Source organism: Quercus lobata, chromosome 7, assembly GCF_001633185.2.
Source record: "Quercus lobata isolate SW786 chromosome 7, ValleyOak3.0 Primary Assembly, whole genome shotgun sequence".
In the NCBI taxonomy this organism is placed as follows: Eukaryota; Viridiplantae; Streptophyta; class Magnoliopsida; order Fagales; family Fagaceae; genus Quercus; species Quercus lobata.
Genome location: NC_044910.1, coordinates 38,648,397 through 38,671,669, shown reverse-complemented (window position 1 = coordinate 38,671,669; position 23,273 = coordinate 38,648,397). Strand labels below are relative to the sequence as shown.

Below are 23,273 nucleotides of genomic sequence, written 5' to 3'. Positions count from 1 at the left end.
GGGCCGAGCAGGCATAAGGCCTTTGTTATTTTCCTTTATACAATGCGTGAGATAAGATCAAATGGGAATTCAATTATAAAAACTTCAGCTTCAAGTCTTCACAATGCGTGACAGAAATTTTTAAGTTTCATTCAATGTGAACTTGAGCCAAAATCAGAAAAAAAAAAATTTATATATAAATTATACATAAAACTACTTCTAACAATGTCTTTGACATGATATATTGCATGGGCCGTAAATTAAACGGCTCACCCCAAATACTCATGTTCTTATACAAGCATAAAAGTATTCAAAATTAATATGGTTGAAACCGGCGCCCGCGGCTGCTGTCATTGCCGCGCCTTCCACCACTTGAGCTACCACTCCCATTCCTGGACTGTGGGAATGGGTTATGTGATTGCATACCAGGCTGTTGCCTACAGCAAAGAAAATAAACAAGTTTTAAGTGTACAAGTCAAGCATGCTCTAGAAGTACTAAAAACGTGACAATGTCTCAAACATAATTTTCTTTAATGGCAAGTTTACTGGGCATGCTCTTTGTCCCATGATACCAACAGCACCGATGCTGCCACTGTAACTGATCATTTTAGATGGTTGGATACACTCTATGGAGATGGAAGGGTAGGAAGGGAGGGTCTTAATTTGGCAACTCCAAAAGTCAACCAGGTGTCTCAAGAAGTGCAAGAACAATTTCGGGCACTAGGGCTTTTGGTAATGACCAAAAAAAGGCTTTCCTCACATGCTTTGAGACCATACGAGGCTTTCTTCAAACGGCCAGAGGGGGCTTACAGGTTAACGTGTGAGAGGGAGAAATGTAGGTATAAACAATCCAATGTAATGAACTAATGATGGATCATTAATTAGATAGGAACTGAGACAAAGACTGACAGACAGTGCAGCCAAGTATTAGGACTAATGGAACAGACATTATCATTCAGTATAAGGCATACATTGTGTAATTAACTAGAAAAACCCAGATTATAACACTTACAGGACATATCCGATCCTTCCATCAGGCAAAAGCATTGGCATCATTGACATGCCAGCAGGAGTTGGTCCCCTACCATAGATGAGTGGCTGCAAGAATTTTGCAGCTATATCAGCATTTGCAAGCATAAAATTTGCAAGAATTCTCAGTATTTACAATATAAGCCTATCAGCATAGACAAACCCTGAATGCCTACAAATCTCACACTCATGGTGGTCAAACTGTAGACTTTTTCCTTGAAAAGCATGAGAAATCCATTAGATTTATACTACAACACCATTTGTATTAATATAGTGAAGTTAAAACCAAGTATGGATTATATATAATTATCAATGATAGTGTCCTTCATATTCTTCATGAGGTGATGTGACAGAATCATATAATAAGCTAATACCATGTATTATAAATATTACTTTGGCTTAAAGATATAAAATCATTAAAGACAGAAAACATAGATTATGGACTACCAATGCCCTGTTTACAGTAATATTAACTCAAGATAAACAAAACTAGGTGAAGCCCCAGAATGTACCAAGTAGTTTATATTTTAAAATAACATGAAAAAATAATATAAATGAACAGCTATTATACCACTAACAATTTTTAAGTAATTACTATTAATGGGATGGATGGTAAAATCCTGTGCAAGACCTATGGGGTGCATGTGTAACTTACCAATAAAAAAAAATTGGAACCTAACCTTATTTGTGACCGGTGTTATGGTTATCAAAACCCACCCATTTCAACAAAATATATATATATATATATATATATGGGAACCTGTTCAGACTAATGTAGTTAGAAGACCAGGTCCCGCAATTTCTAAGGTAACACATCTCCAACTGGATCCCAATTTGTCCATGTGTTGCAATGGACAGTAATACAATTAAAAACCCTCAGAACCAACAAAAAGAACATCATAAATCAAAAGAAAACATTCTTCCCATTAAAAATATTTTAAGAACTTTCTTTCCCCAACTTTTTTCAGAAAATAAAACAGGGCTCAGAAGTGTTTGGAGAGTGGGCAAAAGCATCTTACTTGTGCAAAGCCTGCAGCACCATATCCAGGACCTGCAGCACCGTATCCAGGACCCACCGCACCATAGGGACTACCCATCATTCCATAACCAAGATGAGGTGGGTAGCTTGGGAGTAAGTTTGATTTCTGTGAATTTAGTGCTCCAGAAGGCTTCTGATCTGCTTGTGGCTTTGCAAGAGAACACTCCAAAACTTGACCTATCAATGAGAGCATTTGTCAACAATGCCAGTTCAAGCATGACAAGAACATGCACAGGATGCAAGAAGCAGGAGAAAAAATACCATCAATTTCATATTTCTCAGTGTTTTGCAATGCCTTCATGGCACTCGACCTTTCTGCGAAGTGAACAAAACCAAATCTGCTTTTTTCCTGTCCTGATTTTGCAGGAGGAAGAGCCACTCTTGTGATCTTTCCATGATGCTCAAACAACTCCCTTAGACGTTCTTGAGTAATGTCTTTTGGTAAATTCTTGACATAGACTGCCTTAACCTATACCAAACAAATTCCTTAAACCATGACCCATAACCTTTAAAAGTACAAGTAAAAATGCAAATACTTAAAAAGAAGATGTTGTGCATACTCTTTTCCATTGGCTATACATTTATTTGCTTGTGAACCCACAATATCACTCTCCCCTCATTCTTATTGGGGAATGAGATACCATTTGATCTAGAGCTCATTAGCAAGATGTTGTACGTACAAGTAAAAAATTCACAAGGTGGTCCAAGGAGAGATTATTCATATGCAGCACAATTTTAGGAGCTACCAATGGGATTTTAAAACTATGAAAACGTTTTATAATCAAGTATTCCCTTTCTTAATGACATGCAATGGACAGCCATTACCCCTTGTGTAAAGAGGATTCAAGCACCCATCATGGTTGCCTTATATGCAAAACCAAGGGAAACTTTGTGGAACTCTGATTGTAGCATTGTCCAAGGTATCCAATGGAGCAAGAAATAGGAAGAAAGAAAAACCTCAAGTAGATACTCAATCAAATGAAACACCATCTTACGTATCATTTTATTGAGAAAATAGCCAAAGGAAGGTATAAAATAGAAGACCTGAGAAGCAGCAGAGGATTCTGCATTTTTAGGGTCAGCCCAGCTCACAGTTGGGGCATTTTTGTCAAGCTTAAATTGTGGGTTCGACATCTTCTGCCTTGAGTATTCTGCACATGCATGATTATGATACTCAATGAAAGCAAATCCACGGTTTCTGCTGGAATTATGTGGGTCCTGTATAGGTCAAGAAGATGCAATGAATACCAATAATAGATTGAGGCAAAAATGAAGAATAGTGGTAATAGTTTTCAATTACAGATTTGACTATGAAAGTAAGTGTTAAATTTAGAATAAGGAATATAAACAATGATGAACCTAAAAAAAAATAAATAAAATAAGCGATAGAAAATCACAAACCTTCAACAGTTCCACAGAAATGACTCCAGGCCCAATCTCTGTTACAGCCTTCTTCATATCTGCCTCACCCCAATTTCTGGGAACATTACCAATGAATAACCGATGCTTTGCTTGAGATGCTGAACACTTTACCTTTTTTCCCTGGCAAAGAAAGAGGGTGTTAGCAGAAAAGTTGATCCTATGAGAAGTTGAAAGTAAGGCACGCCAACAGCTATTCAGAAATTCTCCAAAATCAACCTCAAACACACAAAAATAAAATATCATAAAAAAATTGAATGCTTGATGGTTGTTCAATTACAAATTAGTGGCACACATAGAGCAAAATTCTGAATTAACAAGCAATGGATGGGACTATTCAAAGGAGAAAATCATCAATAAGAAGTGCACTTAAATTACCTTTAATTCAGAATTATTCAACTCATCAATGGCCCTAGAAGCCAACTCCTTGGTTCTAAAGGTCACAAAAGCATAAGCCTTTGTCCCACCAGAATCTTTACCCTTCATTATTCTAACCTATTGTAAACAAAAAAATATTTAATTAGTTTAACTAAAAAAAGTGAAAACAAGGGCTATTATAATAAAATATATATATATTACCTCTGTGACTTCTCCTATGGATTCACAAAAGCTCCTAACATCCTCTTCAGAAGAATCATGAGGAATGTTACCAAGGTACACTTCAGAGCCATGAGGTGGAAGTGAAAGAAGCTCAGAATGCTTTTTTCTCTCATCTTCCTCTGCCTGATCAACTTTCATCTCCTCATCAGCTCCTTTAGCAGCCTCCTTGTCTTCTTCGTCTTCCTCCACCTCCTCTTCTAGCCCTTCCTCTATCTCTTCCTCTTCTTCCTCCACCTCTTCCACTTCCTCCTCTTCCTCTACTTCTTCGTACTCGACCTCTTCCTCCATTGTCTCCTCAGGATCATTGTCTCCATCAAGGTCCACCTGCTCTTCGGATTCCATAGGCTTTTCAGGCTCACTAGGCTTTTCGGCTACATCTGAATTATGAGAGGTTGCAGCACTTGCCCTTGTCCTTGGCATCTTATGTATCTAAAAAGAAAGCTTGCAAGGCAACTGTGAAGGAAGCACAGAAGCCAGAAGCATTGGCAGAAGAAAGAATGCAAATATGGAAAGGTGGAAACAATAAGAGGCCAAAAGGAGTTGCAGAGTAAGAATTTCGAAAGAATTTGTGCCATAAGGCATGGCTCCAAGGATTTGCAATTTGAATGATTCTCGATTAAGGGATCATACATAGTAACAAAGTACAGAGACAGGCAAGAGTGAATTTTGAATGATAATCAAGAGGATGGTGATGCTCAACAGGTGAAAAACAATGAAGCAGTGAATTTCTCAAAATTTAGATACTGACAGTTGCCCAAAAAAATGGCCACTTTATTTGTTTAACTATCTATCTGGAACAATGCATTCAGCAAACAAAGAAAACGGCAAAAATAAGGATGAGAAATTGAGCATTTGTTGGAAATTATAAAGGGATCATTTTTACACAGTAATACAATACAGGCAACAGTACTACAGAGATGAGGTAACATCTACACTTGAAAAGTTTAACCAAATAAATGTGGCAGAATAGAAAGATAGCAGCCAGGGATGGGTCATTAGGTTTGATTATGAACTATCAAAACACAGTCTTCTCCAATCCACCACAACAGTTCCAGTTCCAGACCACATCTTCCATATAAATGTGGGCAATCTGCAATTTGAATCTTGTATTACCACTCTAACCTATCAAGACCAATCTTCAATTTATACCTCAATTGCATTAATTTGAGTAAGCATCTCAAATCCAATACAGGCAAAAGCTGTGCAATTTTTCATTCAGCAATTCCAAAAGGATTCATGAAATAATGGCATTAACAACAATTTAAGAAGTTATTGGATTTGTCTATGGGTACCAGATATTCTAAACTAAAACCAACTGTAAGACCAAAGGTCTCAAAATTTTTTTATAGGCCCATTTTTTAGGAAAAAAATATGAATGCAAACCAGTCAAAACAACAAAATAACTGGGGCACTAAAGTTAATAAAACCTAATGCTGCAAGAAATAGATAGGTCCTAGAAAATTAAATTCTCATTTCTTGACTTCCAAGTGTCAATAGACCTGAAGTTTCTATACAATGTAGCATGTTCAATGCTTGATACTAAACTAAATCCAGGATGCTAAAAGCATCCCAAGGCCGAACTAACAAACTATTTGCCTGACATGCCCATTGGGGTTATACTTTCATTAAACACATTAAACCCATAACCCCATCACTGGGCAATAGACTCGAAACACTAATTATAATCAAGTAACATACGCTACATCCCATTAGAAGCAGAAACATATGAGAACATTTAGTTCACAACAACCATTATTTGAGAGCTCTTAAAGGAAAGATATGCACCCTCAGTGCCAGGGTCACATGGGGCCATGCCCCAACCCCCCTTCCCTCCATTTTTTTTTTTTAAATCTTAAATAAATAAATAATGCTTTACATGGAGGGTCACAAAACTTATATATCTCTAAATAAAATTATTTTTATAATAAAGTGGGAGATTCCTTATATTCATTTAAATAGAGTCACAATCCTATTAGTGATGAGTTTTATATAGCATTTTCTTACTTCATATATTTATAGGAGAAATGTTATGTCCATAATATTTTCACAACGAATCCTAAGTGGCAGGTTGTTACTGGTGGACAGAAAAGTAATTTCATTGTTGGGCTCCAGTAACAACTTACCATGTAGCACTTCTCTATTTATAATAGAGACTTTTATCCTAACAATTATCTTTAAAAAATAAATAAATAAAGGGGTTTTTCTTATTTGCTCCCTCTTCACAAAAATGATAATTGATTAAAGATAAGCTAAACACAACTAACATTTCAGTCAATATTTTCTCAAGCTTGTTGAAGCTCAATAGGTATATATCTTTGAAATACACATTGCGTTTTTGTGCCTATACTACCATTTGTTCATACTAGTAGAAATACAGTAGATTTACACAAAGAAAAAAAGAATTCAAAAGGAAAAGCAAACACGACCTAAAGATATTACATTGGCCATAGTAACCCAGAGCTGAGTTCACAAGCTACGAGCTTAAAAAAAACCCAACAAGCATTAGAACCAAAACCATATCTCCATAATTGAAAACGCAAAGCACATGGATTTTAAAGAAGAAGAAGAAGCAAAAACAAATTGATAAATTGAGAGAGAGAAAAAATTACCAGTAAGAGTAACGAGAAGTGAACCAGTTTGGTTTTTGTTGCTGCTCAAAACCCTAACTGGAATTTTCCAATTGTCAAAGCGCAAAGCAAAAGAGTAGAACAGAACGGAATAGCTCGACTTTGTTTGTTTGAGTTTGAGTGTTGTGCCCTAAATAACTAACAATATTAATTGCTAGCTCAAATCTAGACATTGGGCCTTGGGCCTTGGGATTTGAGTTTGTGGAGTTAGGTCATATAGTTGTAGATCCCGTCTTGTGTAGCTTGGATTGATAGTTAAATCAATTTGTTCAGATTTTTTCACTTTATTAAATTTTTTTAATGAAAATTTAGATTTTTTTTTTTTTTTTTTTACAAAGAACCTTATAGTTCAATTAGCAAATGACACATTTTAGTGTTTTCAACAAAAACATATAAATAAATACTATTTTTTTTAAATATGAATGACTAAAATTTTATGAGTTTTTCAATGTAGTTATTTTATAAACTCTAAGGATTCTAATACACAGTACCCATAAAGGACCCAAAATGATGATCTTAGTCAAAATGTGATCCCGTCGCTAAGTTATAAGTTGAAACAAAAATATATTAGTTATTCTTTTTTTCTACGATCACAACTTTTATTATAATTTAATGAAGTGGTTGACTATGAATGATGGACAATCACTTTCATATGAATCCACTACTTTTTCTCCACCAATCACAATTGATCACTTAAAAATTGTGATACAAAAGTTGTTGTGTACACATAATTTCTCAAAACAATATCCCAAAAAAAAAAAAAAAAAACTTGGCTAGACTTATCTTGATTTCTTCCATGAACCCTTGAATAGATCAATGAACTTCCTGCGTATCTCCTCAAAAATAACACAGTTGAGCCAACTTTCTTGCTGTTTGAACTGCCATGAAAGCAGCCCTGCCTCACCAATCGGCCCTAGGCGGTTCACTTGGAGGATCAACCTTCGAACAAGCATGACATGTGAAATTGTTAATGCATCTTATAAGTCTCGCACATTCAGGCATAGGTTCGAACCCCTTTATTAAATCGAAGGGGCAGCCCTACTCCATCGTATCAAAAATGTCCATTTAGTTTCTCAAAAAAGATAAGTCCAGGTGTTTTGGATTTTCTTGTTTATTTTTTTTTTAAACCTGTGTTATAGTAAGATTATACCTCCAAAAAGTGAGATTTTAAAACATTATACTTGACAAAATAAGCTAATTAAGGCAAAATATAGGCTTAGCCAAACACGCTACTACCAAGAGCAATCTTTGGTCATTTCCAAATGGTCCCAGTTTTTTTGAAGCATAGCATAATGCATATACTAATTATGACTATTCATAAGAACCTGCATTTAATAAATTAATCTCATGGGAGTAATTTTTTTTCTTTTCTTTTTTCTCTCATAATGGTTGTAGATTTAATAGAATGAATAACTTAACTTGCCTACAATTATTTGTAAGGTAGTCTCCCAGCGTAGGAGCTAATCCCTAACCCCCTCTCCCATGTTTTACTTCCCTGGGGCAGAGTGAGATCCTCGAGGCAATAAGAACTCCTCCAGACTCCCAAAAATGCAGGAATTTAACAATAGTATATGGAGGAAAAATCCATCATACTACTTAAAATCAACATAGAAAATCGAGTTGACACATCAACTTACGGAAAATGTTGAATGTAAACATGAATGACTTCTACAATTGTCAAACAGAAAATTCTAAATTCTAGCCATCACATTACTGATAGTTGACCTAAACTCTAGTTTGAGAAATTTCCAGGGGCTGTATAAAAGCTAAACAAGTGATTCAGTGCATCATCATCGCTTCTGTTCATGTTGCCATTAGGTAGGAAGCAGTTTCTAGCTGCATCACAGAGTAAGCTCCATCCATCTCAAAGGAACAAATGTTTAAATTCCCCATTTGCAAGTTGACAAAGCTGATTGTATGTATGTGTGTCTGCCAAAAAGCAAACGTTGTCTTAAGAATTCATAAAAAAAATATCATAAAAACCAAAGATTATGCACATATAGTTAGAGGAATAACTGAATAAGCAACTATAAAATAAGATTTGTGCAAAAAACTTGAACTTCCATCACGGGAAATCATAAAGATAAAGGCCCCAACATCTAAGTCTATAAGATAACCCCACAATTTGTTCTCTTAATTGGCTTGAACATTGTGTAATTCCTATTGGCAAATTTATGTATCTACTTTTTTTAACGAATAATTTTTATCTGCTTTATGGAGAATGAAATAGTAATACATCTACCAGGGAGCACCAGATGGCTAATTTTATATAATTTCAAAAAAAAAAAGTAAACCATGACTTTCAGAACTAAGCCATTTTTCTTTTCTCAACAAGAACCATAAGTTAGCCACAAATATTTTGAACTAATATAAGCAAGCCAGTTGAATTTGGTGTTGTTCAATAAAACTGTTCTACTTCTTGAAAATGTACTTACCTGCTGGCATAGGTAGTAATTTAGAAATTGATCTGATAATTTGTTGTCCATTAACAACAAATACAGGTCCAAGTTTAGACTTGGGTTTTTTTTTTCAAAGACAATAAAGTTTAAGGGTTTTTGGCATCATTCAAGTTTAAACAAAAAAAAAAAACTGCCCAAGTGCTTACAGATTATTATTATTATTATTATTATTATTATTTTATAAGAAAGTGCTTTCAGATGAATAAACTAGCCTTTACTAACATGGATGGATGCTTAAGGGTCCAATTAACTTTCAGAGGGCAGCCTTTCAAATATAAGAAACAATGAAATTTCTAGTAATGTCAATGCCGCCAATAGCATTGGTATAGCTCACTGTTAGAAGAGTTTTTAAAATGACAAAGTTAAGCTCCAAACTTTGGAGCTATCTCTTCCAACCCACTAAATGATGAATTATAAGACCATCCATGTGCATTATTAAAACAAGTCACGTGATTCATTAAAAAAGACGTGATAAAGTTACACATGGATAGTCTCTTCAATCACCACATAGTGGGTTGGAGGAAGATAACTCGAAACCAAATTGGAGCTAAGCTTTTTTCTTTTAAAAAAGAACAAAAAGACATACCAAATGTGTTGCCAAAGTTGCTCCATATTTCAGCACGGATGGATTTCTCAGTGTCAGCAATACCAATAACCTCAACAAAATTTGAGAGAGGAACCGGTGGAGAGCCTTTTACAATTATCTGGTTCTCATCAGTAGACTTTCCTGTAACTACTCCACCATCAGATCGCAAAACCTGAATCACTGCCCGGACCCTGCGACCAACGTACAAGCGCAGCAGCTCTGCATTGACAAAAACTGAAGGGTTTGACGTATCCATCTCCTGCAAACCACACAAGGAAACACCTTAGTCCAAAGCCCCAGTAAATAACTGGCCATTGATAAATGAATACAATCAGTATAAGTAATTTTACAGCAAATAACTGATCTCCATTCTCAAAAAACATACATTTTCATTAATGTCTCCACTATACTACAGGATAAAAACCATTGGAAAAGGCTCAAAACTGCTCCACTGTGAATAACCATTTACCTAGGCTTTCGGAATGTCTTCTTTCCTAGCTAATCTTCATTTAAAGCTTTCGATTCCTCTAGATTTCATGAAAATTATCACAGTATACCCTTCTTTTATAGGTCTTCATGTCTAAAACCCCCCAATTTTACCCCGAACTTTGACAGCTTAAAGCCTTAAACATAATGCAGGTGTTCTCTCCTGAAGCCCCACTTGGACTAATGGCCATCCCTTTTCTAGCTAATCTATGTTCTAGTATGGGAAAGAATTCTACTCCAAACTCAAATCCAAGGGAAAGTTTTACAAATATCTTGAGCAAGAGCATTGGCAGCATGGTCAAGCATATTACAAACTGAAAGCCACTGCCTCTGGTGTGTGAGGGATTTACAGATCAGAATGAAGTAAGAAAAGAAATAGAAACCAGCTAACGATATTGTCATTGTCATCTAGGCAGGATGATAATCCTAAAACAAGGACTACAACTTCTTGCCCAAACTAGAAGGTACCTTCTAGAAGTGGTTTGTGTAGAAACTGCTGTACCATACCAAACCATATGGAATAGTTCAGTGAGAAAACGGTTAACCATATACCTTTTTTTCCAGATATTAACACCACTAGTGCAAGCAAATTGTACTCATCAAATTATAATTCACATTACTACAGAAATTTTACGTTATTCTTCTAAACTAAAGTACTTCGATATTCACAATTATCTTATTATCAACTTCAAGGAAGCTAAAATTTTCCACACTCTTTTTTTATAAGTAAATTAAATTCATTGATAGTAAAAAGAGGACAGAACAGAAACAACAAAACAAAACCAAAGCACACAGGACATGTACTGAGGACAACGAAAGAACAAGCAGAAACTAAAAAGAACTTAAGCTAAATCTATCGAGCAGATCAGACAAGCAAGAAAAAAGGAAAACGCCCAATGCCTATGTCCACCCAAGCAAAGTTTGCAAAAAAGTCATCCTCAGCTCATGAATCACTCTTTCGGTTCCTTCAAAAATCTGAGCATTCCTCTCCCTCCAAATGCCCCACATCAAACAGTGGGGGACCATGTTCCAAATCACCCCATTCTCATGTTTTCTAAATTTGCCTGGCCAGCTAGCTAGAAGCTCCACAACCTCCTTAGGCATAACCCAAGATACCCCAAAAAGTGGGAACACCATACTCCACACTCCTGATTGAATTATAATAAATTCATAACACCCATAGTTCCATTAACTTGTTTGGCATAAAAATAAATCATATAACCTGGAGGAATAAATAGCCTTCCGCTTTAAGACAGACCAAGCTCTAACCAAAAAGTAGAAGTAAATTAATGTAAGAGGGAAGATAGAGGTTTCATTTTAAAATGAAAATTGGGAAGAAATAGTCACAATTTAATCTTCTAACAAGCATATCAAGGTTTATAAACACATGGGCACACACGCGCGCGCGCACACACACATCATTACTTTTAAAAGATTCCCTCCCCCATCGCTCTCTCCTCTCAACTAGCTCCTACCACCGTCATTACTTTCAATTCATGCCAACTACCACACTAACATGATATTTTCTTTAACTCATTTTGTAACTACAGCCATAACTCCCTTGTCTTATCGTGCTTTTTCTTTCACATAACAATTTACGTTTATGTTTCCTACTCGCTTTCTGCTCATACCATTACACAGTCTCACACATTCTTTTTTTTTATAATATAATTCAATAGTTGGGGAGGGAGGATTTGATCCCTAGATGTTTCTGTTGAAAATATCAGGAGGTGCCAACCAGTTGAGCTATGAGGCTTTTGGCCAGTCTTGCACATGTTTCAGTAGCCTCACAAGCTTTACTCATACCATTATCAAAACTCCAAAAGCGTGAACAAGACTCGCAGGCACTCTCACATTCATTCACTAGGACCAACCCTTTTTAACATAGCTATTTCACACTATCAAAAAAAAATTCCCCTTTGATAAAACCATTCTCAGAAGCCAATTTTTCACAAATTTTCATTTATAATTAACATTTCAAATCCATCATTACGTGAAAAATTTTGAAACCGAGATCCAAAAATAATTAATTAACGAAAATGAAATAAGCGAAATTTAACCCAATTTTCAAATGAAAAATGCAGTAGCATAAAAAAAAAATGTAATGCAATCAGATCTAAGAGAGCATGGGATATCGATCACGATAGGGTTTAGGCTACTGTACTAAACAAAAAATTGACTACTAGTACGCTGCGTTTGGTTGCTGAGAAACTGAGTAGGTTTTTTTTTTTTTTTTTTTTTTTTTTTTTTTTTTTTTTTTTTTTTTTTTAATGTAGAAAAGAAACGGTAACGCTAATTTGTAATACTAACATTTTTGTTAGCAAATTGAAAAGTGTGTGATAGTTTACCTGATCCACCAAACAGAATCGCTGCCTGAAAGGAGCTTTGAAGGGCGCGAGTTTTTGAAGGCGGAAAAATGATAGTGAGTTTCGAGCCTTTGAGGAGGGCTTTAATATAAATCAGCACATGCACAGCGCCCTTTTTTTGCTAGTGGCACTCGACTTTTTTTCTTTTCTTTTTTTTCTTTTTATAATTTGAGATAGATGATTAAATTTAAATATCTGTTTGGCGTTAATTTAAGCGTGTAGGCCTTTCAAAAAAAAAAAAAAAAAAAAATTTAAGTGTGTAAGAGTGTGAAACTCATTTTTAAAATTTTGAACTGCTCGTCTTTTATTCCGCAAAAACTTGTATTTGTGAAGTGCACGATGGTAACAGCATCCTTAATCTTTATACTTCCTGCCAATTTAGTTTTGTGTTAAAAACTTAAAATGTTACCTACCGTTAACTTTTTAATATTTTGGATTTTTTTTTTTTTTTAAAGTTCATGTTAAAATTGGGATTTCAAAACCAGTTTTATGTTATGGGTTTTGCAAAGTTTTGTTTTGGCTAAATTACAAGTTTCACGGATTTATATTAAAACTTGTCACCGGAATTCATTTTATCAAACAATTCAAATGACATTATACATCGGAATTACAATAGTGAAGTTATTTAATGTTCTTTTTTTCACTCAGTACTGTATGACTCAATAACATTGTTTGTTCTCTTTTAAAAGGATATCCAGAGTGGAATCCCCATCATGGTTGTTGTAACTTGTAAAAAAATAAAAGTAGAATCATACTACAAGGGAACATAACACATAACTACAAGAAAAATATACAAGTGAACCGGAGATTGCCCTTTTTTTTTCTTTTTTCTTTTTTTTTTGATTGGAGAGATTGCTGATGTTAAAACTTAAAGGATTGGATTTGATTTGTTCATCTCAAACAGGCACTTGCTCTATTCTGCAACCATCTGTAGACATGCTTCTTTCTTAGGATGAATACATAGAGCATCACAGCCACCATGGAGCTCATCAGGGTTGTTACTCTCACTTTGCTTCCTATGAGGGTATGACCCATTTATTAATTGTCAGTCCATAACCTTTTGCACTGTTCTCAGATCACAAGCCCAGTCGATAACACCTTGTCATGGTGACTACCACCCAAAAGCTTTGAGCGATTTAGCTCCTCTAGCTTCCCATCATCCAAAAGGAATACCCGCTTAGCCATCAAAACTGTTTCCATGCGGTGTGCAATGACCAGTACCTATAAACATACAAGCACGGTATTCGATCCATCATTAAAAAAAAAAAAAGGGAAAAAATTGCATAGATAATCACACAAGATGGCAGTGCATGTTGAAAAACAAACCAGTAAAGGAAATTCTTATAGGCAGGAGCTAGTCCACATTTGTGGATCAGCAGATAACAATACTTCATTACATTATGGAATATTCTTTATCAATGCTCAAGCAAACGGATTCCAAGCCATAATGATACTTCATTACAGTATAAAAAACTTGACTCTTTACCTAACCCTAACTAAAATGCATACATACAGTTAGAGCTAATAGAATGAGTAATTGTCCTTACAGTATGATTTTCCATTATGCGCTCCATAGCTTGTCTCACCAATAACTCAGACCTATTATCCAAAGCAGAAGTTGCTTCATCCAGTATCAATATAGAGGAATTCTGATAGAGTGCCCTTGCAAGTGCTAGTCTGCATTAATGAGGAAGCCTATAGTTAATAATCCACAAAGTTTTGCAAAGAAAATTAGCTAGACACAGGAAATTAATAGTTACATTAATCAAATCAAAAATCAATTTCATTGGACAGAAACAGTAAAATTGGATTTTCATTTCAAGGTTGTGCCTAGTAATCATATTAACATTACCCAACAACAATTATATTTTATGTTATATCAGAATCAGAGTTCAGATTTAAAGCCTCACCTCTGCTTTTGGCCTCCACTCAAAATTGAGCCCCTTGGTCCAATATTAGTTTTGTAACCTTCTGGAAGTTTTCTGATAAATTCATCAGCATTTGCCGTTTGTGCTGCATGCTCAACGCTATCCATGTCAATTTTTGACAACAGATCCTTATAGCCAATGTTTTCAGCAACCGTTCCTGAAAAAAGTGTCTAACACAAAACAAATATTATCATGATAAACCATTTGAATACAATTCCCAAAATTACCATGATTCCATATTTACAATTACAAGTCCCTGATGCATTTCTATAACATATTGATAAAACCCAGCCAAAAGATACCCTTAAAATGGAGCTTTGGACCATGCCTTTTAGGTAAAACATAACATACTAATTCCCTACAAAACAAACTATTTTTCAACTAAGGATCTGGCCAGGTGTATGCCAGTTGTACCTTAGTCCACAGCAATCGGCACATCAAAGTTATATGGATACATAAAAAACAGCAAATCAAACAACTTCCAGAACTTACGAAAATAAAATAATAATAAAATCTTTTCAGGTACAAGCTTTAGTGTCCATTTGGATTGAGGGAGGAGGGAGGGAGAGTAGAAGGAAGTAGAGTAGAGTTGGCTGAAAATAGACTAATTTTGGGCCAATTTTACTCTACTCTACTCCCCTTCTCTCTCCTCAATCCAAACGGACCATTAGGTCAACTTATGGACATCATGAGGTTGAGTAAGACGTCATACTTTTGAGGACATTCAGTGAAGCTCCTATAGGTCTTCTACCTTTTCCATCCAAAAAAAGAGGGTGATGTTTAGTAACTTACTATATCCTGAGGAACCAGGCTGACATGTCTCCTCAAACTATCCAACCGGATGTCTTGTATGTTATGGTTATCAATAAGTATGCAACCTGTGTGTAAAGAAAAGGTACAAATTCTCAATTAGAAAGAAAAATTAACTTCTCTAAGTGCAAAAATGAATGGTATAAGTTGAGCAATTTGCTGTAGTTCAAAAGAAAGGCTAACCAGATAAAGGATCGTAAAGCCGGAGAAGCAATTTTACAAGGGTCGTCTTTCCTCCACCAGAGGGCCCAACAAGAGCTATGGTCTCTCCAGCTTGGACATGGAGATTCAATCCATTCAAAACAAAGGGCATATTGTCCCCATATCTAAATGAGATATCGCAAAATTTCACCTCTCCTGTGATATTGTACAAGTCAATGGCATCTGATTTCTCAATGACCTGTATTCAAGAATATATTAATTTACGAACTCTCCAGTTTTTTTTTTTTTTTTTTTTTAAATTTATTTATCAACATAACAAAAATCACAATATTATCTAAATAAGAGAACAGATATATTGGTCCAAATATTATAATATGAATAAAAGCATATGTTGTTATCAGTCATTACAAATATTCAATAACATGATTCATTAATTGATATATAACTCCATAGTTCTTAGGCACTAAAATGGATAGCATGATATATTAGTTTTCAAAGATAACAAATTATATAGCACCAAAAGGTATTACAACCCCGTATTAATTGTCACTTAAAAAATTGCACTAGGAAGCTATCACATGCAAAGATGCATAAATGACAGAGTTACATGTCCCAAAAAATTCCAGCAGGTACACCAAAAGAAATGGTGATTATTGGCACAGAAGAGATCACTACCAAAACTTATTATTTTGAGGAAAAGGCTATCGTTTTTATTCTGAATGCTCAACTTCTAAATTTTTTCAATTCTGAAGCATGAAGATGTATTCTCTTTTCTTAAACGTTCCTAACTTTTTGTGTGTGTGTGTGTGTGAGAGAGAGAGAGAGAGAGAGAGAGAGTCTCAACCACAGATTGTCAATGACAATAATTCTCCAAGGCACCTTTGCCTAAATTAGTGCCAAGAACAAATAAGGGATTGGCTAGACACGACATGTAAATGCAGACTGCATAAATAAGGCATCTAATCAAGGTTTAACAGATAAAGTAATAAACACAAACAGTAAGCTGATATCAATCACAGGTAAACAAGAAGGTTGATGTTTCCTAACAAACTTCTAAGAATTATTACTTAACAATGATCTCATTCTCTCCTTTTTGGAAATTTTTTCTTAATAATTCATAAAGTGTGATCCTCAATATTAAAATAAAAATTAACAAGAAAAAAAAAAAAAGGCTAAAATTACAGATAGATGTACCTTAGACTTGAACCTCATCAACTCAAACAGGCGTTCAATAGCTGGTTCTCCTTGCTTCAACTCATTGTATGCCTTTCCCACACCCTGCATGATGCTTTTATATTCAGAGTGATAACTTATGTCAGCTCCTCAACGGCTGAGGCATGATAATAAAAGAATGAATAGCAAAATGGCTCTGTACTATTTTTTTTCCTGAGAGAGAGAGAGAGAGAGAGAGAGAGGAAACAGAGAAGAAGCTAGCAAGAGACCTTTGAACTACCCTTTTTTTTTTTTGGTATATGGAACAAGCTAAAGTTACCGGTAGAATGTAATGAAATTCGTGAAAGTTCATGACAGTTTTAAAAACATTAAAAAGGACTGACCCATGAAACAAACAAGCAAAAAAAGGAAAAAATATATTGTCAGCATATAGTACTACCTGAATTGGCTCAATTAAAAAAACCAATGACGTTACGAATGAAACCATGCTACAGCCATCAAAAGAACCGCTTGAAACCACCAGTGAGCCAACACAAAATATAAATAATGCTCCAAAATATATAATCTGTGTCATCTGAGGTATGAATGCTTTCATTTTCTTCTTCTTCAAATGTTCACATAAATCAGTGTGAGCAAGCCTTTGAAACCGGGCACTCTCACACGGCTCTGAGTTGCTTGCTTTCACAAATAGAATCGCTGGAAGGGCCTAAAACATGTATAAGTTATACGATATAATTAAATCCACACATTCAAGCATAAAGAAAGCTTAACAGTAGATACACACAAAAGAGAGAGAAATGCCTTTTCAAGGATTTTGACAGGTTATCATGAGTCATCAAAAGACAAGAGTAATAAGAAACCCAACCAAAGTGACATCCAAAACACAAGTTTAAGCAGAGGAGATTTTTTAAGTAAAAGGAACAGAAGGTACTTCATTTAGATAGGCTGAGAGGGAAGCAATGCTCATACGTGCCCTCTTGGATATCTTTCTAAGTTTCTCACCAAGATAGGCAATGGTAAGAGCCATACACGGAATTACCTATAATTGCACCACACAAACCCTTAATCAAAATGCACAACCAGCAACCACCAAAATATTTTCAGTGAAATACTCCTAATTTGTTCCTCACCATAGCTGAAATCAAAGAAAGCACAGGGCTGATCATTAACATCTGTGCTGCCATTGCGGACAATTGCAAAGTACTGGGTACAATGGTCTGCAATACAAAAGCAAGCACACACATAATGGTTACTAACTCCATACATGTGACTACCACCTAAGACCTTGAAAATTCAATTACTATGTCGACAACATTTTAATAATAGCAATACATACCACCTTCTAAATCATAATAAAACATCATTAAGTCATTAACTACACAAATTAGCTATTTAAATTATTGATGATCTGACAAATTCCAATTCTCTCATTTCACAATAAATGGATAAGATTCTGAGAACTGGGTTCTTTTGTAGGAGTTTAAAAGAGCGTTTTTAAAATTCAAAACTCTGTTTTTGCAACCAGAACTCCACGTAGCTCTTTTACATACACTCATTTTAAAGTCAAAACACAGTTTTCCAAACAGCTTATACAAACACACCCATAAACACGGAGTGATCATATTCATTTCCCAATAAACTAATACAACAAACTCACATTGAGAATAGCATAGATCGTATCGGCCACATCGGCGGCCTCAGCAGTGATCCGATACGCGATATCTCCAGACGAAACAGCACCTGAAGATTCAAAAAACGCAAGGTCCCTCTGCAGGACCCGGTCAAAAACATGGAGCCTAAGTCGAAACCCGGCGTTCAAAGCAGCGTCCCACAGGAACGCTTGCTGCCAGTAACTGGCGACGAATCGGACCAACAGCAAAGCCCCCAAGACCAAACCCTGGTCTCTCAACTTGAGGGCGGTGGTGGTGGTGGTGGTGACGGTGGAGGAGAATTGGGAGAGCTTGGGGACGAGCTTGGAGAGGGAGAAGACAGAGATGAGGCTGCAGAGCCAGCCGAATAATATGGGTTTGTGCTGAGAGAGGAGGTAAGGTTTGAGGGAATTGAGGGTTTTGGAGAGAGAGGGATTGGGGTTTGAAGGGAGCTTTTGTGTGGAGTTGAGGGGTTTGAAGGTGGAGGAGTTTTTGGGAGGGAGGAGTGGTGGAATTGGGGGAGTGGAGAAGGGAGAGTGTTTGTGTTTGTGTCTGTGTTTGAGTTTGAGGAGTTTAGAGGGTGGTGGAGATGGAGGGTTCAGAAGAAAGAGAGACATTCTGTTATTTTTGGAGGGAGATAGAGAAGGGGAAGGCAAATTTTGCTTAATAGGAAAATTTTAGGAAAATAACACTAGCAAAGTTATTTAGTTACTTAGGCTCTTTTTAAAAATTGGGTTTAATAAATTCAAATTCCAATCTAAAATCGAGTATAGTAAACTTGAGTTTTAATTTGTTATATAACGTTAGACTATCACGCAACTTAAACTAATTGAAACTCAAATTTGATAAACTCAATTTTGGGTTGAAACTCAAGTTTTAGAAAGAGTCTACATAACTAAATAACTTCGCTCTCGTACCAGCCACCTAAAATTTCCCTAAAAAAAAATATTATTTTGCAAATTTTGCCAGAAGAGAAATGACATTTTTAGGGAAAGCTATAAGAGTTTTTTTTTTTTCAAAGAAATAGTTTTTAAGCTATGATTACTCATTATCATAAGACACACCTATGATTTTTGGTATTGTCAGGGGATGAACCTAAGTTTTTTATTTGATGACAAAAAACTTTATTAGTTGAGTTAATTAAAACTCACAGTTGTAATTGACAACACTAAAATTTGGGCCAATACCAAACATATACAAAATATTTCAAAAATAACCAAATTTGGTCCATAAATATACGCTCTGCTAACTATTTTACCCATTTTTTTTAATGAATTAGAGGGAAAGCTGAGTTAAATAGCAGGTTCTTTTTATTTTGTAATTTGTTCAGGACTTTTTCAGGTAGATAAAAGAGTTCAAGGGTAAAAGGGTGTAAAATATGGTTGGATCTTTGAATTTAAAAAATGTCCCACATAGGGCTGTTCAGTTAGTTTTATTTCGAACGCCATGCAGGTTGGAGCTTATTACTTATAGGATATAAGATTATGTGTTCAAGTTTGATTCAGTTTGTTGGTCGATCAATCTAGAGCTTATTTACGAGCTACTTAATTTTTTTTTTTCATTATGTGATAAAACCATTATTCACAAATATATATAAATGTTCACTATGAATAAATTGTTTACGTTATCAATAAATACATATAATAATTTGATATTATATGGACTTAGTTTACAAACTTATACAATTTAATTTTAAATTTATATAAGTGTATTTTTAGAAAAATATACATATAAAGATGTAATATTATATATAGTTAGATCAAGCCTTATGTTAATAAGCTTATTTACGAACATATTATTATGTTTGATTTTGAATTATTTAATAGTCAAACCTAAATTTGGCTTGTTTGATAAACAAACGAATTACATAAAACAAGTTTTTTTTCCCGAGCTGAGTTTGAGTTGTTCATAACTAACTTGATTCATTTATAGCTGTAGGAACCAAGTATAAGACTTCTGGGCCTTAGAACACTTGGGCTTACAATTTATTTGTAGTGGGCATGAGGATTTCCTACTATGGGTCATTCTCGGCAGAGAGACTCAAAACAACGCTCAGTTGATATTCACTCACTTGACTATATTCTCTCAAATTTTCTCAACCCCTTCTTCTCCCAACTTTCTTCTATTTATAGCCAAGGTTAGTGGGGAGATTATGATTACAGTCACCGTTTGTGCTATTGAAGATCCAATATTATTTGATTTTAGTGGATGTTTAGGTGAGAGGGCGGTGCTGCATTTATGGTCTTGGAACTTGATTTCTTCTGGACCGATTATGTTCGGCAACCCAGTCTCCCGTGCATACCACATTTTAGTGGGAATGATTCGTATACTTGACCGGGAACGTTTGACCGATCACCTTTTGGAACTCAATGCCCTACACTTGTCAGTGTATTTGAGGAAGCTCCAAGGAGGGCACAGGATAACTGGACCTTTCTACTAGGCCTGTGCCAGGGCCAGTATGGGACTAGGCCCAAGGCCTGTATGGGCCTGGGATCTCGGCGCTGTACCATTGGGACTGGGCCCGGGGCCTGTATGGGCCAGGGATCTTGGTGCCGTACAATAGCCCCCCCTTGATTCATACTCAGTCGCCGAGAAGAATCAAGGAGCTGCCTGGGCCTTCTGACCTCGGGAATATTTTAGCCTGGGACTTATGACTGTTACTTTTCATCAATATTCTTCTCAAAAGACGCGTCATTTCGCGGCGCCAAGTGCAGTCGTCATTATTGCCTGACGGTTCGCGAACCGAAGCGGCACGCAAATCGGTTACGCTTGGCGTTCGCTGGGTCGTTCGTACACTGTGCCCATTTATTGCTTGATTAGGCGTTTCTTCTTCCCCCATTTCTTTTTAGCTCTATAAATAGTCCCCCTCTGAACACTATTCCATTTTTTCTTCGCCTCTGATCTTTAGTGCTTACTCTCTGCCGACCACATTTCTATGCGCTTGCTTGCTCAGTGTTCTTTTCCTCCTTAGAACCCAAAGTAAGTTTTTCTTCCCCTTCCTGTTCCTTCAGCTTTATTTCTTTGAGTTCACTTTCGTAGTTTTAGGCATTAGAGATGGGTTACTCTTACCTTATAGAATCCTCGGCCGCTTTGGCCACCTTTAGGAATAAATTTAACATTCCCAATGACGTGGATGTGGCTTACTGTCACGAGAGTGACATTGAACTCCACCGAGGGCAGGGTACAGCCTTCTTTCCTTTGATATCCATTTTAGAAGGTGGGGTCAGGTTCCCCGTAGATCCCCTCTTGATAAACACACTCACTTACTATGGGCTGTGCCCCGACCAACTTCCCCCCAATTTTTACCGGGTAGTCAGTTGTGTCAGTAAGCTGAACCACACCTTTAACTTGCAGCTAGACCACCATGATATTAACCAAATGTATAGCCTCTGTGGGAGCAAAGCCACCAATTATTACCTAAAGACAAGAGACGCTCGGGTACGGCTGATATCATGCCTACCTGATTCGAACAGGAACTCCGCCGGAGAGTTCGTTAGGGTGCGCGGCAATTGGTTTGCCGGGGAGATCCCTTGCCCTCTTACACGGCGTGAAGTGGGTTCGTACCCTCCCCCTCGCATAATTGCCTTCCTCCACCTCTTCTTTTCTTCTTGTTGGAGTAAAAAACTTTTTATTGTTAGAGACTAATTTGTCACCTGTTCTTTTGCAGACGGCAAAGTGTTTGTGCAGGACCTTAGACCCGTCCACGTCAAGGACTTAAACTTCGTCCTCCGTTCCGAGATATACGTGCATTGGGACGGGCAACTCCGGGCCTCGCACTTGATCCTCGGAGTAGAGCCGGTTTATTCTACCTGGCAGGCTTTCAAGCAGGCGCTCATAGTTGACAGCCCCCTACTATCGTATATAGACGCCCGGTACGTGAACTTTTTGCCGCCAAAGCTAACAACCGGGGAAGCGAGAGAATTTGGTCGGCGGTTTACCTGTGCGGACGAGCTAGCCCCTTTGCGAGACGAATCCGCAGAACGAGCATCCCGGCGCCTCAGGGAGATAGCCCACGAAGCCATACAGCAAGAAGGCCAAGCGCAAGAGCAGCCTATTCCCGAGAATCCAGCCGCCGTGCCTCAACAACAAGTGACAGAAGCGGCTGCCCTGCTAGCTGAAGCTATCCAACCTAGCGGAAGGATGGTATCACGGAAGGTGATGACGATAGAACGGTTCGTGCCCAGTACCCGGCAACCCAATCAGCCTCCGCTTTCCCAGGGCCGGGGACAAGCGCCTCAGCCCTTATCCTCCACGCAAGCCGGACGTGCCCGAAAGAAGCAAAAAGTCACCGATCAACCTTCCACGGCCCCGGGAGATGCCGCTGTCCAGACTCCTCCCCGACCAACAGGTGGAATCGTTATCCGCGAGCCGCCAACCGAAGCTGGCACGGGGGGCGCGTCCTCCTCCCAAGTGGCTCTAGCGTAGGAGCCAAAGCTCCTTCTAGACGGCAAGCCATTGCCCTCGACCGCCTGTATTCGGATGTGGGATAAAGGTGAGGGCGGCCGTATTGCCCAAGCTTTGGCTAAAGCCCTCCAACTTCCCGAGGATGTGCATGCCTTTGAGGATGGATCCGAGGAGTCTGTGGGGCGCCGATTAGAGTGGCACGCCATTGCGGTAATTCTTTTGTCCATCTACTTCTTCATACAGATTTCCTTTTGTTTTTTTTCTAACCTTTGTGCTTGCTAGGCCGCTCAAATGGCCCACATTGTGGCTGCCAGGGCGCGGGAGCTTGCCGAGGAGAACGAGCGCGAGAAGGAGGCGCGGGAGTCAGCGGTGAAAACGGCAAAGGAAAAGCTGAAGGCTGCTGAGTCTGCTGAGAAAAAGGCTGCTGCCGCGGAGAAGAACCGGGCATTGGCCGAGAAAAGGTATGCGGAGCTCCTGACTCAGCAGAATGAGACGGAGGTCAAGCTAGCCAAAGCCATCAGCCTTAACAGCTCCAACGCCGAGGAGATTGCGGACCT

General features: G+C 37.3%; 3 protein-coding genes across 7 annotated transcripts; all 3 read right to left on the bottom strand.

The window, feature by feature from the left end:
- Positions 1-52: 52 nt before the first annotated feature.
- On the bottom strand, positions 53-6,859 carry LOC115951328 (heterogeneous nuclear ribonucleoprotein Q). Of its 5 annotated transcripts, none has more exons than XM_031068530.1 (9): positions 6,676-6,859; positions 4,046-5,156; positions 3,845-3,961; positions 3,449-3,589; positions 3,092-3,265; positions 2,309-2,516; positions 2,028-2,224; positions 992-1,077; positions 53-416 (listed from the first exon to the last, which is right to left on the bottom strand). In XM_031068530.1, exons 2-9 carry the CDS (start codon positions 4,484-4,486, stop codon positions 296-298), a joined length of 1,485 nt encoding a protein of 494 aa, XP_030924390.1. In that variant the 5' UTR covers positions 4,487-5,156; positions 6,676-6,859; the 3' UTR covers positions 53-295. The 5 variants fall into 5 exon arrangements, with proteins under 5 accessions (XP_030924390.1, XP_030924392.1, XP_030924391.1 ...); XM_031068532.1 differs by having other exon boundaries at positions 4,046-4,857; XM_031068531.1 differs by having other exon boundaries at positions 4,046-4,519.
- A 1,391-nt stretch (positions 6,860-8,250) lies between these two features.
- LOC115952469 (replication protein A 14 kDa subunit B-like) lies at positions 8,251-12,716 on the bottom strand. Its single transcript, XM_031069650.1, has 3 exons — positions 12,573-12,716; positions 9,739-9,997; positions 8,251-8,622 (listed from the first exon to the last, which is right to left on the bottom strand). Exons 2-3 carry the CDS (start codon positions 9,992-9,994, stop codon positions 8,558-8,560), a joined length of 321 nt encoding a protein of 106 aa, XP_030925510.1. The 5' UTR covers positions 9,995-9,997; positions 12,573-12,716; the 3' UTR covers positions 8,251-8,557.
- Positions 12,717-13,160: 444 nt separating this feature from the next.
- LOC115951227 (ABC transporter B family member 29, chloroplastic) lies at positions 13,161-18,967 on the bottom strand. Its single transcript, XM_031068415.1, has 10 exons — positions 18,321-18,967; positions 17,794-17,880; positions 17,595-17,702; positions 17,103-17,369; positions 16,685-16,768; positions 15,512-15,728; positions 15,311-15,396; positions 14,501-14,688; positions 14,138-14,267; positions 13,161-13,811 (listed from the first exon to the last, which is right to left on the bottom strand). Exons 1-10 carry the CDS (start codon positions 18,927-18,929, stop codon positions 13,662-13,664), a joined length of 1,926 nt encoding a protein of 641 aa, XP_030924275.1. The 5' UTR covers positions 18,930-18,967; the 3' UTR covers positions 13,161-13,661.
- Between the last annotated feature and the right edge of the window lie 4,306 nt (positions 18,968-23,273).